General features: G+C 36.0%; 1 protein-coding gene across 1 annotated transcript; it reads left to right on the top strand.

Annotated features, from left to right (window-relative positions):
* Positions 1 to 2,348: 2,348 nt before the first annotated feature.
* LOC109167587 (late embryogenesis abundant protein-like) lies at positions 2,349 to 3,692 on the top strand. Its single transcript, XM_019316627.1, has 2 exons — positions 2,349 to 2,840; positions 3,215 to 3,692. Exons 1-2 carry the CDS (start codon positions 2,442 to 2,444, stop codon positions 3,419 to 3,421), a joined length of 606 nt encoding a protein of 201 aa, XP_019172172.1. The 5' UTR covers positions 2,349 to 2,441; the 3' UTR covers positions 3,422 to 3,692.
* The last annotated feature ends 12,907 nt before the right edge of the window (positions 3,693 to 16,599 follow it).

The following is a 16,599-nucleotide window of genomic DNA, read 5'->3' as shown; positions in this document are numbered from 1 at the left end:
CAAATAAAACAGGGCATTTCTCTGAGTGGTTGAAATCCTGTCTCCCTGAAAGGACAAAAATAAATTAAAGCAATTAAGCATGCGGTAGGTGTGTTTTCCACGTCCTTGACAATCATGGATGATTACAGGCTACATAGTACGATCATATTCATATAATCATATTCATTCTTGCTTTTATTATGTATTGGCTGCCGTAAAGTGTGAAATACTATACATATCCATGAATCCATATATACTTTGCCCTGCATATCTATCAGGTACTGTTACATTACATGTGAATGTATTTTTTATGGGAGATAGATTCACAAAAAACGATGCCATCCTAAAGCAACACGTCTTTGTCGTCCTGACCATGTATGTTAATAATAATGGTGTACGGAATTATATATATATATATATATTATGCTTTTTGAAATGGAAGATTATTAAAGTGAAAGCTAGCTAGGAAATCTATATCTCTAGAATATGATCGATAAAGAGCAATGCGCAGAAAGTTATTCTTGAAAAGCTAGTATAAATAGAGGGCGGGGGAAATTATTGGAGAACATATATACATATATAGATATATAGCAAGAAAGAAGAGAGGCATTACATGGGGATGAAGTGTCGTTTTGGTAGCCAAGGATGACTTGCCTGCACCATTGTATTCAATTCAATGCATATGAATGGTTAGTTGAATTGAGCATGCATATATGGAGCAGGCAATCTCCTTGGCTATCCTCATCGCCTCTTCCTTTCGTGCTATGCCCTTCCATCTCTTCTCTACCTTTTTCTTCTCACCAAAATATATATATTTATATATAATAATACAGTGATCATTCATGCACACAGTAAATATATGTACACTTTGCATATTTATAACTAGCCATTCTCCCAATCGTTATACCCTGCACCACGACGCATAGAACACTGTGTGTCCCGCGCCTCCCAAAACAATGTCGTTTTGGGAGGTGCGGTAGGGAGTATGTGAATTTGTTTATTCAATTATGTGTATTTTTTTTATACAATTATGTGAAACGACGTCGTTTTGCATCAATGCAATGCGCGTCCTGGTGTACGATATAAATTTGTCACTTTTACCAAGCTCCAACAAACATAGTATTGTCATTTTTAGGTTTGCAGGCTTGCAGTCCCATCTGGTCTCATGTCCAGACTCCAGAAGAGAATCAGAGCAATATGCATATATAATCTATGCATGGTTTGCAATACCAGATAACAGATCCAAATTGTTGTTGGGCCGACCTTGTATGTGTAACCATAGGGATAATATATAGGGCCGGCCCTGCAAATTAGATCATTGTCCAGGATCTGCTTTGCATTGTGAACCTGGTCCAAAATAATATTTTATATTATGTACCAACAATTAAATTAACATATTATGCATGTATTTTGAATTTATTTACTTATAAATAATCCAGTACATATATTAATTGTAAGTATTAATCCTGCTCTATCGTACATATGGTAAATTTTGGTTCATAATATAACAATTGCACAACATCATAGGACTCCCACTCTCATGCATGCCATTTAATTTTAGGCCAATTTTGCTGTGGATCATGGTCTATGTAGTAGGGTGGACTATGAAGTATGTATTATTTTAATTGTACTTCAGTTTTATTTGACAATATTACTATATTTTTTAGTTTTATTTTTTCCTTCACACTAGTTTCATTATAACAATATTGATGTATCATTTTAATTATACTATAATTCATTTGATACTATATATTATTGTTTGAGCTCTATTTTTTTGTTTTATTTTCCATACACTAGTTTAATTATAGTAATGTTGAAATATTATTTTAATTGCACTTAAGTCATTTGACAATATATATTATTGTATAGTTCCTGATTTTATATCATTTTTCACGCACACTAATTTCGTTATAGTAATACTAAAATATTATTTTATTATACTACAGTTTCATTTGACAATAATGTACTCTGTTTTTAGTTTCATTTTTCACTCACATTAATTTCATTATAATAACATTAAAGTATTATTTTAATTATAATATACTTTCATTCGACGATCATGGTTGATATATATATTTTTATTAAATTTAAGATTTTGTTTATTTTTTGACCATAATCTTATCTGAAAGCCGACAGACACACTCGTCGACTGAATACTGCACCCACGTTAATGTATAAGCTTGGAAGTGATATTAAATTGCAAAGCTAGAATGTACGTTCCACGTGTAAGCCATATACTCAATTCCAGTTTCACATGCATTTGCAATCTTCATCTGCAACTTAATCTTCTGCCCATCCTTAGCTTCATCATTATCACTTCTCTCCTCCTGCCTCCTGCTATATATATAATCACAATCTGCACAAATCCAATTCAAGTAATTAATCACAGTTGCATGTTATCAGAATATCTATCAGCTTTTTTGAATTGAAGAGATACATATATATATTGCGCGAGAATTGAAATGGCTCAGTATGGAGATCAACATCACTACGGCAGCGGCGGAGGCCGCCGGACGACGGACGAGTACGGCAACCCCGTGCGCCAGACTGACGAGTGGGGGAATCCCGTCGGTGACAAAGACGTGTGGGGAAACCCCGTCCGCAGCCAAACTGATGAGTACGGCAACCCTGTCCACCACGGCGGCACCGGTGGCTCCTTGGGACAGTACGCAAACACCACCGCAGCCACTGGGCCGACAGGCGGCACTTACGGTGGTACCACTGGCACGGCCGCTTACGGTACCACTGGCATCGGCATAGGCGGCGGGGAGCACTACAGGCCACATGAAACCGCCGGAAAGGAGCACCATGGTACTATCGGCGGCATCCTCCGCCGCTCTGGGAGTGGAAGCTCTAGCTCTGTAAGTAACTTTTCATCTATATTATATTATGGCCCTATTTGGTAAAATAGCTGTTAGTTGTTAGCGATTGTGTTAATTAAAAAGTATAAATAGTTAATAACATTAGCTGATTGTAGAAAAGTGTTATCTAAATTAGCTGTTAGCTGATAGCTGATAGCTGTTTGGTATAATTTTTTTTCTCTAAAGCTAATTGAAAAAGTTGCTTGGAGTAGCCTTTTGAAGTTGCAAAAAGTTAATTAACCAAACATTTATATTGATATTTTAACTAAATCAAACAATTAATAGTTGTCAAATAAGCTAAAATTTTTTACCAAAGAGGGCCTATATATTATTTGAGTTGTGAGTGAATTATATGAATATGAATGTGAATGCAGTCGGAGGATGACGGGCATGGCGGAAGGAGGAAGAAGGGGATGAAGGAGAAGATAAAGGAGAAACTGCCGGGCGGTGGTCATAAGGATCAAGATTATTACCAGTCCCAATCCACCACCACCACTACTGGCTATGGAGGAGAAGAGCATCACGAGAAGAAGGGTATTATGGACAAGATTAAGGAGAAGCTCCCCGGCGGCCATCATTAAACCAATTAAGACCCTTAATTTCCGATCAGATCAGATATTCCATCCTCATATATACAATATTATAATAAATAAGCTAAGGTTGTCCCGTCTTTAATGGTATAGGAAATAGGAAATATATATAATAATAATAATGTTAATCTTGTATTTTGTATGTGGGGGTGTCCCGTCGTTGTAAGCACGGTGGTATGGCCATATTTACTTGCTACTCCACCATATCACTTCTGAGGATGTATTATATTGAAGGAGAATAATATGATGTTTTTTGTGTTTACTGTATTGCTTTTAATGTGTCTTTATTTTATTTTTTAAATTTATGTCAAATAATTTCAGAAATCATTTTTAAGAGTTATGGAGAAAGGTAAATTGTAAATCATTTATTTAACTTACTTAAGTTCTTAAAATTTTGATTTTTTCTCAACTCAAGAGCAGTTGGAGGAAGTACTCTGTCTAAGTTGTTGGAGAAAGGTAAATTACAAATGGTCCAAGTAGTTTAATTAAGTTTCTAAAGCTTTAACCCAAAAAAGTCGTTGGTAGAAGTATTCTACTTAAATTGTTGGAGAAAGGTAAATTACAAATGGTCTTATCAGTCTAATTAATTACTCCGTCCCATTTTACCTGTCTTACTTTTCTTTTTAGTTTGTTTCAAAATGTTGTCCACTTTCCTAAATTAAACACTACTATCATTCTATTTTTTCAATTTTGCCCTTATGTGCATTTCATATTTTGAGTTAATTTATTGTACTTTGTACTATGTAGTACAAGTAATTTGAGTATAAAGTGATAGAAGGGTCAAATCATCACATGGCATGTTGGGGGTAAAATTGAAAAACTAGTATTCTTTTCATTGCTTCCTAAAAATCTGTGTAAATGTAAAGTAAGACACATAATTCGGAACGGGGGAGTAATTAAGTTTCTAAAACTTAAGTCCTCGAAGGAGATCAGATATCCTATCTAATTAGTAGTTCTAGAATTTTTAAGTTGAGGGATAAGAACATAATTAAAGTACATTCAAAAAAAAAAACATAATTAAAGTTAAATATTTTAATTATAAGTTTATGTGCAATTAACCTTCTAGTGCAATTAACTTTCTAGCTAGTTAACATATTAACTTTTTATTTTTATGCAATTGATTAAGCTTCTAGAATAATTCTAAAAGTAATTCTAAAATTTTAAGGATAAAGGTTAAATAATAAATAGAGTTAATACTAACCAAGGTCTCTCGAGTACAGTGGTTCCGCCAGCTATAGTCCTAAACTTTCAAACCAATCTTTTGTGGTTCTTCAAGTTTCAAAAATGACTAGCAATAATCTTGCTGTTAGTGTTTTCCGTTTGAGCGGTGAAATACGAGGGTATTATAGACCTTTCACAATTTTCTCACCCAAATTGATGGCAATTGAAGAAATTGAGAGGCTATCGAGAGCGATTTGAAGGGGATTTAGGGAATTAAGAGGAAGAAGTTGGGGTTGGGAGGTGGGGAGCTTTTGGAGGCGCAGCGGCTAGGTAGGTGGCTTTGAAGGAGGGAAACGGTGGTGAGCGGTTGCAGGGAAGAACTGTGGAGTTAACGAAAAGTCTTGTAGACTCCCTACGGCAGTTCAATTACCTTAGGCCTTAGTTACCAACGAGTTGTGCCCATTAATTTGCTTGTTATGCAGTCATCGCTTTCGAGTCCTCCAAAGAAGCAGAAAGAGGTGATTCCTTCTTCGGGGAGCTCACAACCACCTCCTCCTCCTTTCCGACCAAATCTCCACTTTCCGGCGCTTGCTCCGTTGCCGGCGGCTTGATTTTCAATTCCACCTTCATCGGCTCCACCGTTGGATTTGATTGTGAATTGATTGAACTGCCCAAACCATATAACAAAGAGCCACCACCATTTTGAACTGGTGTTTCCTTGAAATTTGGGGAAGAAGAAGCCGATGACGGGCTTGAAAATGGGACGGTTTTTCCCATCTCTGTCCAAGCAAAAAATGGTGTTCCCATAGATTTTAGTAATATATACTTGGATATCCAAGGTCTTGATAATTCCACTATCCCCATTAGGAAGGCAATACTTAATGTGGGTCAGTGTTGTATATATGAAAACTCCATTGTCATCCCAGGCTCCACTCTTAAGACAAATATCACAACCATGTCCTCTGCCCAGCACAGTACATTTCCAGTCCCAGCATAAAATATTGCATCTTTAGCAATTGGAAGAATACTTTTCTTGACAATTTCATTTTTGAGATTCTTGACTAGAACTTGATTGGTACTCTTCTCAAGCACCGCAAACCTCTGTCCAGCAATAAACACTGCTGATCCTCCACTTCCTCTCTTTGCATCTTGAACTGTATCACCTCTCCCATAACTGTCTTTGGGCACAACATATAGTTCATAAGAACCACCATCCATATCTGAACATATTAAGACAGCATTTTCAGTAGCACTGTATGACAGGGTTCAGGGACCTTGATTTAAGCTGTTTGAACCAGGCCTACGAATTGGTATCAACTGTGTGTCTTTCTGAGTTGAATACTCATAGATACGAAGGAACCGGTCTTTAACATAAAACAGATAATCTCCACTCACAGAAAATGCAGGGCGCTCCCTCTCTAGCTTGAACACTATCATCCCACTGTCATGCCCAGCTGCTTGAACACTATTCTCCGAAACCTGCCTTGGTCTCTTCCTCTTCGAAGCTGAAATTATTACCAAAACAAAACAAAAAGAAGAAATCAGAGAAAAAGAAAGGAATAGAAAAATGAAAGACTGTTTTGGAATCTCACCAACAACAGAAAAGGGAGTTGTCGACGAGGAGTTCGGCACCGTAGGCAAAATCGCCGGCGACGGAGAGTCAGAAACCGACAATGAGACACGGGATTTCGTATCGCAACAGTGGAGAGTCAGAAACCAGCGATGAGACGGCGACAATGGAGGTGCGAAGGCGTCCAAGTTGAAACTGGACCCTGTCTCACCGGCGAAGTCAAAGCTTGAAAATTATGAAAGTTGTGAAAGGTCCATAATGCCCCTGCATTTCACGGCTCAAACGGAAAATAGTAACGGCAGGACTATTGCAGGTCATTTTTTAAACTTGGAGGACCACGAAATGTTGATTTAAAAGTTTAGGACCATAGGTGGCAGAACCACTATATTCAAGGGACCTTGACTGGTATTAACTCATAATAAATATGAGAGTTAGTTAGACATTTTAACTTTTTATTTTTATACAATTAATTTAATTAATTACACCCAATAATTTTTTTAATTTTAAAAATTAATTAAAATTAAAATATATTTTTTAATTAGATAAAAAAATTAAAAACCTTTCTAAAGGCTTTCCCGTCCACCGAATAGTGAAGCATGTCTACTTTCTGAGTTGATTTTTTCCGTCAAACCAAACAGAGAAACTGGCCTGACCTGGTTTCTTTGTCCAATTGGACAAAGAAGTCTGCCATAACTTCTCCATCTAGTTGGACAAAGCCTACCATGACTTTTCCGTTCAACATGACAAAATGTCAAATTGTCAGCTTCTCCTTTGAGGATATGTTGGTAATCTTTTTTTAGTTTTATTTTTTTTTTAAATTTTACTTGCTATTATCTTGAGTTCACCTGTAAAATAAGTTAATTGTACAATTTTAAGAAGTTATTAGTTAAATTGCATAAAAGTGAAGAGATGAAGTGTTTAATACAAATTTTTTTAAATTTAAGAACTAATTGAACTTTGATTAGTAATTGAAGGACATTGATTGAAATTATTGCCTATATAAAGACCATGACACGCACACAAAGAGGGGGGAGGGGGAAGGGGAAGGGGACTTCTTTTCCTCTCCTCTACTCCCTCTCTAGAAGATGAAACACTATCTACAACTCCGAAGAGGAGGCCATTCTCTCTTCTACTTGAGAACACTAAATAAGAAAAGGCTACGGTCTCTTCTTCTTCATATATTCGTGCATACAAATATAATAATGACAACTTAGCCACACTCCTCTACTCTCTCTCTCTCTCTCTACAAGATTGAAGAACAACAGTGAATAATAGCAAGGTCTCAGGCAAGAGATGAGACTGATAAAAATTGATCACTAGATCATGTTAAAAATTTGATCACTTGATCGGTAGCTTCAATCTCTTCCTCGTGTCAAGATCCGATCTCTTGATCGGTAAATTCAGACCTCTTAAATCCTCAGTCCTATAAGTTAGGCAAATCGCACACCTATACTATAAGTATGGTCAGATTGACGTCCTGAACACTAGCACCGTGAACCCGATATGGTCACTTTTCGACCGCAATCAAAATTGAAAATGAGCTCAGGAGGCCATTATATCTACTCCCTTGTGCTGACGATTCTCGCAACACAGGGAGTGGGGGGCCATCGGTAGAGTTATAGGGCAACCCCATTAGTCTATGAAACTCACTAATGCATTTCCCGATCACAATGCACTTCCTGAATGTAATGCACTTGGTGATCATAACACACCGTAACACACTCCCCGAGTATAATAACCTTCCCGGTCTCGTTATCGTTAGACTTTCGAGTCTCCAAGTGTCCCTCCACGTGGGACTCTCGCTTCGTAAACCGAGCATAAAAAGGGAGAAAACACCCTATTTAGATGATTTTGGTTTTCAAAACGCATCATAATGATTAATGTGGATAATCAAAATTAACCAAACACGATCAGCTAATAAGAACGATTGTAAAACTAGGTAATCTAGGTCAAGGTTTGACCAGGCTCAAACTAACTACAATAGATTAGCCCGAGAAAAGGGCATGGGGAGAAGTGTTCCCATTTATGATCGATAAGATCAATAGAGGTCCTTGGACCGTGAATAAATCCAATCTCTTAATTGGTAAGACTTGATCACTATATCTCACTAAAAATTCATCCAATCTCTCGATTGGAGAAACTCAATCTCTAGATCAATAAAATTTGATCTTTTAAATCATGCTAAAATATTTTGATCCCAGATCGTGAGTAAATTCAATTCCTTGATTAGTAAAATCAAATCTCTAGATCAGGAATGATAACAATTTAAAAATCGAAAAATCATGGAACACTCTCTATAACTCTAGAGGATGTCATTTTCTATTATGCTTGAGAACACTTAGGCCCTGTTTGGTAAAAAATTAGCCTATAGGCCAATTTTGACTTATGTCAGTTGTTATGCCATGGAACCGTGTTCACCATGGTTGGTGAACACGGTTCCATACGACGCCGTTTTGAGTGAGTGGGACTAACGGTGCCCGTAAGTGGCACCGTTAACTCCCACCACTCACATTATTTTTTTTTTTTTAAAATTAAACGCGCCAATAGCGTTTGCAGTTCCCACTACACCATTTCACTTCCTCTCCACGCAACCTCCATCACTCTGCTCTCTGAACTCCACTCTCGAGCTCTCTTCTCTCACTTCGTCTTCCACAGCCATTTCCTTCGATCACTCTCAAACTCTCTGCTCCACAGCCATTCCTCTCTGCTCTCGCATTTCTCGTTCTCGCATCTCTCGAACAAAACTTCGCGTTTTCCCGTAGCTATCAAAGGAGACAGCCTCTCCATCGCTCATTCTCAACGTTGCTTCACTTGTCTTACAGGTATTTTGTACATGGTGTGTTTATGATTTAGGGTTTTTGTATTCTGTGTACATATTTTGAAATTTTAAAATGGGGTTTTGAATGTAATGTTATGAGCTTATGAATGTATATCTGATGTGTGACTGTTATTGATGTTATGAACTTTTTGACATGTGCTTATGTATTTTCTGTGAGAGATTATGAATTTTCTCATAGGAGATTATGAATTCTGTATTGTGAGTTGTGAATTTTATGTTCTGTAGTTATGGATTTTCTGTTCTGTGATTATGAATTTTCTGTTCTGAGGTTATGAATTTCCCTTGTGATATTATGAATTTTATGTTACTATATTATGAATTATATGTGACTGTTATTGATGGACAATATGAGATTATGAATTTTCTCATATGAGATTATGAATTCTACAATGTCAGTTGTGAATTTTCTATTCTGTATTTATGAATTTTCTGTATTACAGTTATGAATTTTCTGTTCTAAGGATATGAATTTTCTGTTCTGAGGTTATGAATTTTCTTTGTGATATTATGAATTTTATGTTACTATATTATGAATTATGTGTGACTGTTATTGATGGACAATGTATTCTTTTCGGTAGAGCATGGCTGGATTTATTCGGCACTCCCATCCCCCCTCTACTGAAATTAGGAATATATTTTCCATCAATCTATATTATATGTTGTATATGAGTTACTTGCTTTCTAACGTTTTTAATAAAAGCAATGGACACTGCTCAACGAAAGAGAACACGCTCACAAACAAAGGCACTCTTGAGCTCTCAAGCTACAGAACCATCACAACCCTCACAGACAACAGCTGAACAAAACACTGCAGTCGAAACTACGACAAAAAACAAGAGAAAACGAACAACAAGGGCTGTACTTGACTCACAAGCTGCTCAACCATCCCAGCAGCAGTCTGATGACCTGCTCGAGCAAGAAGTGATTAGAGAAAAGAGATCAAAGCAGATAAATGATAGACATAGGGGCAAAACAGCCATTGGAGGTGATCGTGCAGAAGGGAGTTCTACTTCCTACTTCAGCACACGGATGGGACCAAAGACCATGTTCAGGCTTGTACAACAGCTAAAGCCAGAACAAAAACAATCTGTCCGTGATATTGGTTTCGGAGCCCTGTTGGACCTTCAATTGTGTGCAAATGAGTCACAATTAGTCCAGTATTTGCTAAACAACTTTGAGCTTTTCCAAACACATTTCAAACTGGAGAACGACAAGCTCACTGTTGAAGAAGAGGACATTGAGTACACTCTTGGCATTCCAAGAGGAAAAAAGAAGGTTGTTGAGGCCCCAAAATATGATGAACAGGGGACACCGGAGTACAGGGCTCTCTTGCAAAGCTGGAGGCAAAGATGGAATATTAATCTTGGTTCCCCAATCACTACCAAGATGGGAGATGTCATAGTTCAAAGGGGAGATTATGGAGATGAATTTAAGAGAGACTTCATGGTCTTAACTGTTTCGTGCATGATGCGGGGATTTCAGACACGCTACTGCAACAACAGAATCCTCAACTCCTTGATTAATGTTGATGAGATAAAGGAGTACAACTGGTGTAGCTACACCTACAACTCTCTGATCAAATCCATCGAGCAGTACAAGAAGAAAAGTAGTAGCTTCTTTACTGGACCAATGACTTTCATATTGGTAAGTTCTAGTTCCACTTATGAATCTTATGATATTCAGATTGTGAATTATATGTGTCAGATTATGAATTTTCCTCTATGTGATTATGAATTTTCCTCTATATGATTATGAATTTTCCTTTATGTCATTATGCATCTTCCTCTATGTGATTATGAATTTAAAGTATGTACTTATGAATTTTATGCTGTTTGGATTTTATGAGAATTATATGTGTCAGATTATGAATTTTCCTCTATGTGATTATGAATTTTCCTCTAAGAATTTTCCTCTATATGATTATGAATTTTCCTTTATGTCATTATGCATCTTCCTCTATGTGATTATGAATTTAAAGTATGTACTTATGAATTTTATGCTGTTTGGATTTTATGAGAATTATATGTGTCAGATTATGAATTTTCCTTTATCAGCATATGAATTTTCCTTTATGTGCTTATGAATTTTCCTCTATGTGATTATGAATTTACAGTATGTACTTATGAATTTTATGCTATTTATATTTTATGAGAATTATATGTGTCATATTATGATTTTTCCTTTATTTGATTATGAATGTTCCTTTATGTAATTATGAATTTTCCTTGTTGTCATTATGAATGTTCTTTTAATGTTATGCAATAATGAATCTCATAATAGAAAGTTCATAATTGCATAACATAAAATCCATAATATGATAGTTGAATATAGTGTTCATATGGATTATGAATTTTCTATTATGGTATTATGAATTTTCTGTAATGTAATTATGAATTTTGTGTTAGGATATTATGAATTTATAGTTATGGAATTATGATTATAACTTTTTTATTTTAACTTTTTCTTGAACATTGTAGCTATTCTACTTTGATCGGGTCCAGTTCAAAGGAATGAGGGTTCAAAGAACATATCCAAGCATTACTGCATGGACAAATAAACTTGCACGACAAAGGGTTTCTGCTGAGAAAAAGGTCGGGCGGATATGGTAAAGGGAAAGTTATCCCTCGTATTGCAAAGCCTACTGCTGACTGTATTGCTTCTACTTCAGCCCAACCAGTCCCAACCATCTCTGTGCCACCATCCAGTGTTGACAGGGTCACGCAAGTTCTACAACGCCTTGCTGCTGATGTCTTGGAATTCGGTGAGGCTATGGTTGAAGTTGGAAAACAAAACGCCCCTGTGGATGTTATGAAGGCTGCATTTTCTGGGATTTCTACCATGATTGGCGTAGCAAGCACGATAGAAAGACCACCAACTCCAACCTCCTCTCAACTTGACGACATCTTCTTTGGCCAAGAGTCTTTCACAAAGGCCGTTGATGCCTTGGTTGAAGCCTTCCAAAAGACCACTCGGCAAATGGAGTTTGACCCTCCCTCGTTTGATTTAGGGATTCCTTATACCCCGGCGCCATTGGTTGACGAACCACAGGAGCAGGGCGCATTGGATGAAGATCAATTGGATGCCCTTGTTCAGAACATTGTGAATGACACTCCTGGTGCTACTGATGCTGCTACACTCTCTGCTACTCCTACCGCTACCCCTGCTGCAACCCCTGCTGCTACTCATGGTGCTACGCTTGTTTTTTCCCCTGCTGCTACACATGTTCCTACCACTGCTGCTACCCCTGCTGCTTCATCTTCTGAAACACATGCTGCTACCACTGCTACATCAAGTTCTGAAAGACGAGAAATAGCTCCATTGATTAAGGTTCCATTTGCCAGATATGTACCTGGTGCTGTTGATACTTCTACGCCTGCTGCTACACTTCCTGCTACCCTCGATGATATTGATAGGTAAACTCATTAGAATATGAAATTGTGTTATGAACTTTCTTATATTATATTATGACTTTTCTTCTGAAATATTATTAATTTTCGCATATGAGATTATGAGTTTTCTATTATGAGTATGAAATTACAGTTTTGATATTATGAACTTTCTGATATGCAATTATGTATTTTCTGTTCTGTATTTATGAATTTTCTGTACTGCAGTTATGAATTTTCTGAACTGAGATTGTGCAATTATGATGATATTAACTAGCTTCATGTGTTTACAGTGCATTTCTGGACAGTGAATCTGATGTCGAGGATGTCACCATACGAAAGAGACCAATCCGAAAATACAAAAACATCCCGCTAAATTTGAGGTCACCTTTCTGAACAAAGAATGTACCGTCTGACCATAATGCTAGTGTCACCGAGAGGGCCGTATCAGACTACGCCTTCATGGATGCTTCTACAAATCATCCAATTGAGTATGTTTGAATCTAACCATTTAAAAAACTTTTTATTTTCATGAATATTTCACATTGATAACCATGTATTAATTCATTTATGTATTTATCAAAACTTTTTTGTTGATGTAGTGAAACTCTGTTTAGCTTTGATGATTTCTCAATGACAAGAGGAGATTTCCACACCATACGCAGCGGTGAAATTTTTAGCACATTCATCGATGTATGGGCGTTGAGGCTTACACTCCTCAACACAAAACGGGCATTGGGGAAGCCAAAGTGCATCTATTTTAGCACGTTGGTACATGTAAGTTAAAACCAACAATTTTTACATTCTGTATTTTATGTCATGTAAATATGTATTTTCTGTGTGTGATTATGAATTTTCTCATATGAGATTATGAATTTTCTATTGTGAGTTTATGAAGTTACATTTTTGATATTATGAACTTTCTGATGTGAGATTATGTATTTTTTGTGTGAGATTATGAATTTTCCCATATGACATTATGAATTTTCTATTGTGACTTATGAAATTACAATTTTGATATTATGAATTTTCTGTTCTGTAGTTATGTATTTTCTTTGTAATATTATGGATTTTATGTTATGATATTATAAACTATGTATGACCGCCATTACATATTGCACAACTTATCATTGATACGTATTTTTTTCCCCTTAGCTTCAACTTGACCCAAGTGAACAGTGGATGAAGAATCTTCCGCTTCAAAAGCGGAAGGAGAATTTCAATGAGCGCTTACAGTATGAAATTTCCAAATTTGGAAATCTTGACGTCAATGATGCTGATTTGGTAATTTATAATTACCCACGTTCAACATTTATTCATTAATGGCATATTTCTTCTCTATTCTAACTACTTTTTCTTTTGATGTTAGATATTTTTCCCCGTGCTTCGACACGAACACTACTTCATTGTCTGCATCAACACCATCTCAAAAAGTGTTGAAATCATAGACAACAAGATGCTGCCTAAGGGTGTTACTGAAGCTGACAAGTATGAAGATTGCCCTAGTCTACTGGTAACTTAACCTTAAACTTGACCTTCCAAACATTTGTTATACATTTCCTATGAATCATTATCACACTAGTTTCATTTTTGCCCAGATGACTGCTTTGAGAGAATACTTGACTGCAGAAAAATCACCCCTACTCCGTAAGATACAAAATCTTCCTGTATCACACTTGGCCATTCCTTGGAAGGAGCTTGACAATGTGATTGACTGTGGCATATATGTCATGCGACACATGGAGTCGTACAAGGGGAATGTTCAAGATTGGGACAGTGGATTCAAGATAGGCACCCGTGTAAATGTAAGAGTATAAGATATATTAATTTCAACTTAGATTTCCTTTTTTTCTTTTCTTTTTTTTTTTTTTTTGTTTTTTAACATCTTTTTTTTTTTTTTTTTTGAAGGCTGACTTCCTTTGGGAACTTAGAGCTAAATACACGTCAAACATTATCACATGGGGTAGGAACACTGAAAGATTGCGAGTTATAAAGGCAGCAAAGGATCTCTCAAAGAAGAAATGAAACTATACCGCTTTTTGGTGTTTGAATATGTTGTGAACATGAAGCATTAATTTTGTCAATACTTCATTTTGAAATCTTGACTGTTGGTACCCTAGATTGAGAATCTCTCATTTTGTAATGTGCACCGATATTTTGCACCTGTGAATATACAATCTATTACTCTTAATTCAGATTACATATGAATCATGTAGATTTATGAATTTTCAACTACCATATTATGAATTTTCTATTATGCAATTGTGAACTTTCTATTATGCGATTATGAATGTATACGTGTTAGCTATAACTGAAAATTCATTATTACATAACATTAAAATAACATTCATAATGACAACAAGGAAAATTCATAATCACATAAAGTAAACATTCATAATCAAATAAATTCATAATCTGACACATAATTCTCATAAAATCTAAATAGCATAAAATTCATAAGCACATACTGTAAATTCATAATCACATATAGGAAAATTCATAATCACATAAAGGAAAATTCATAATCACATAAAGGAAGATTCATAATCTGAGACATAATTCTCGTAAACTCTAAATAGCATAAAATTCATAAGTACATACTGTAAATTCATAATCACATAGAGGAAAATTCATAATCACATAAAGGAAAGTTCATAAACTGGTAAAGGAAAATTCATAATCTGACACATAATTCACAATCTAATATCATAAGATTCGTAAGTACATACTGTAAGTTCATAATGACATAAAGGAAAATCCATAATGACACAAAGGAAAATGCATAATCACATGAATGAAAATTCATAAACTGACACATAGTATTTTGCATAGTATTCATTACAACACTGCTAAACATATGAAGTTCTATTAACACAATCTCAATCTATAGCTACATCGTGGTCTACATTCTTATTAAAATGAACAAACTGTGAACCCCCAGTGCTTGGATGTACAAGATATCCATCACGAGCAATCTCTGAAATATTTTCCAAGACCAATGATTGGACAGAGCCCTTTGTAATTGAAGCAAGCTTGTTTGCAGCACTCTTTCTCCCCCTTGCTGCATTGTACTTCTTCTCAATAACACTACTACTCCTTTTATTTCTCACACCTTTACTCCTCCGGCTTGAAGGGTCTTGGACAATACCACTTGACGAAGACACAGCACCCTCCTCAGTATTCACATCCCCAATCTCAGCTTCAATGTTTTTCCTTGCATTCTCAACAGCTTCATCACAGAATTGTCTAGCAACACTGTTATCTTGGCTACAAACAATAAGCCTTTGAAATTTCCTACTAATCTCAACAGCCCAAATTGAAGAAGGGACACCACCATTATAAAACACGGATGCAATGTCCACATTTCTACCCTCAACAGCCTTTTTAGTCCATCTTTTTAGAATGTATTTATCGGGAATACTGGAAACACAGTGCACATGAAGTATACGTAAGCAGTGGCAACAAAGTATTCCCAATTCTGAAAACAGTTTGCAACTACAGCATATATCCAAATTGATTGGCTTGAAAGTTACTTCATGCCTTATGATATCTATGTCTGGTCGCCACACGTGATACTTGCACTTACAACCATCATTCAACACCATTTCTTGATAACAAGAGCTACCTTTCATAAATTGTTCCTCGAACAAAAAATATATCTCAATTGTATAAACCTCTCTAGCATGTGAAAGTAGTTTCACATGATCCATCATCATGGCGGGTACTCCTTGAGAACACCGGAAATCCTCACCATTTTCCTTACTTCTCCATTCAGAAATAACACTCACAAAGGATGAATAAAAATCACATAAACCAGCAGTCTTGGACAACCTCCTAGAAATTGAATGATTTGTGCTTTCACTCCTTTGCGAAGATAAAATACCCCCGGAGAAATAATCCTTGTTGAACGCTGGACACCACTTCTCCCTACAGTCATAAAGCTTCTCTAGCCATGTATTCTTATGACAATTATATTTTGTAACCATCCTGAAAAAAGTTAAAACACATGTTTACTAATCATATTCTGAAAATTCATAATCTCATATTAGAAAGTTCATAATCATATAACAGAAAATACATAATGACATAACAGAAAATACATAATTGTATACTTGCATTCATAATCTCATATTACACAGTTCATAAATCATATAACAGAAAATACATAATGACATAACATAAAATCCAGAATTGTATAACTGTGAATTCATAA

The sequence above is a fragment of the Ipomoea nil genome, unplaced genomic scaffold (assembly GCF_001879475.1).
Source record: "Ipomoea nil cultivar Tokyo-kokei standard unplaced genomic scaffold, Asagao_1.1 scaffold3169, whole genome shotgun sequence".
Classification (NCBI taxonomy): domain Eukaryota; kingdom Viridiplantae; phylum Streptophyta; class Magnoliopsida; order Solanales; family Convolvulaceae; genus Ipomoea; species Ipomoea nil.
This window is presented reverse-complemented; position numbering and strand designations above follow the sequence as displayed.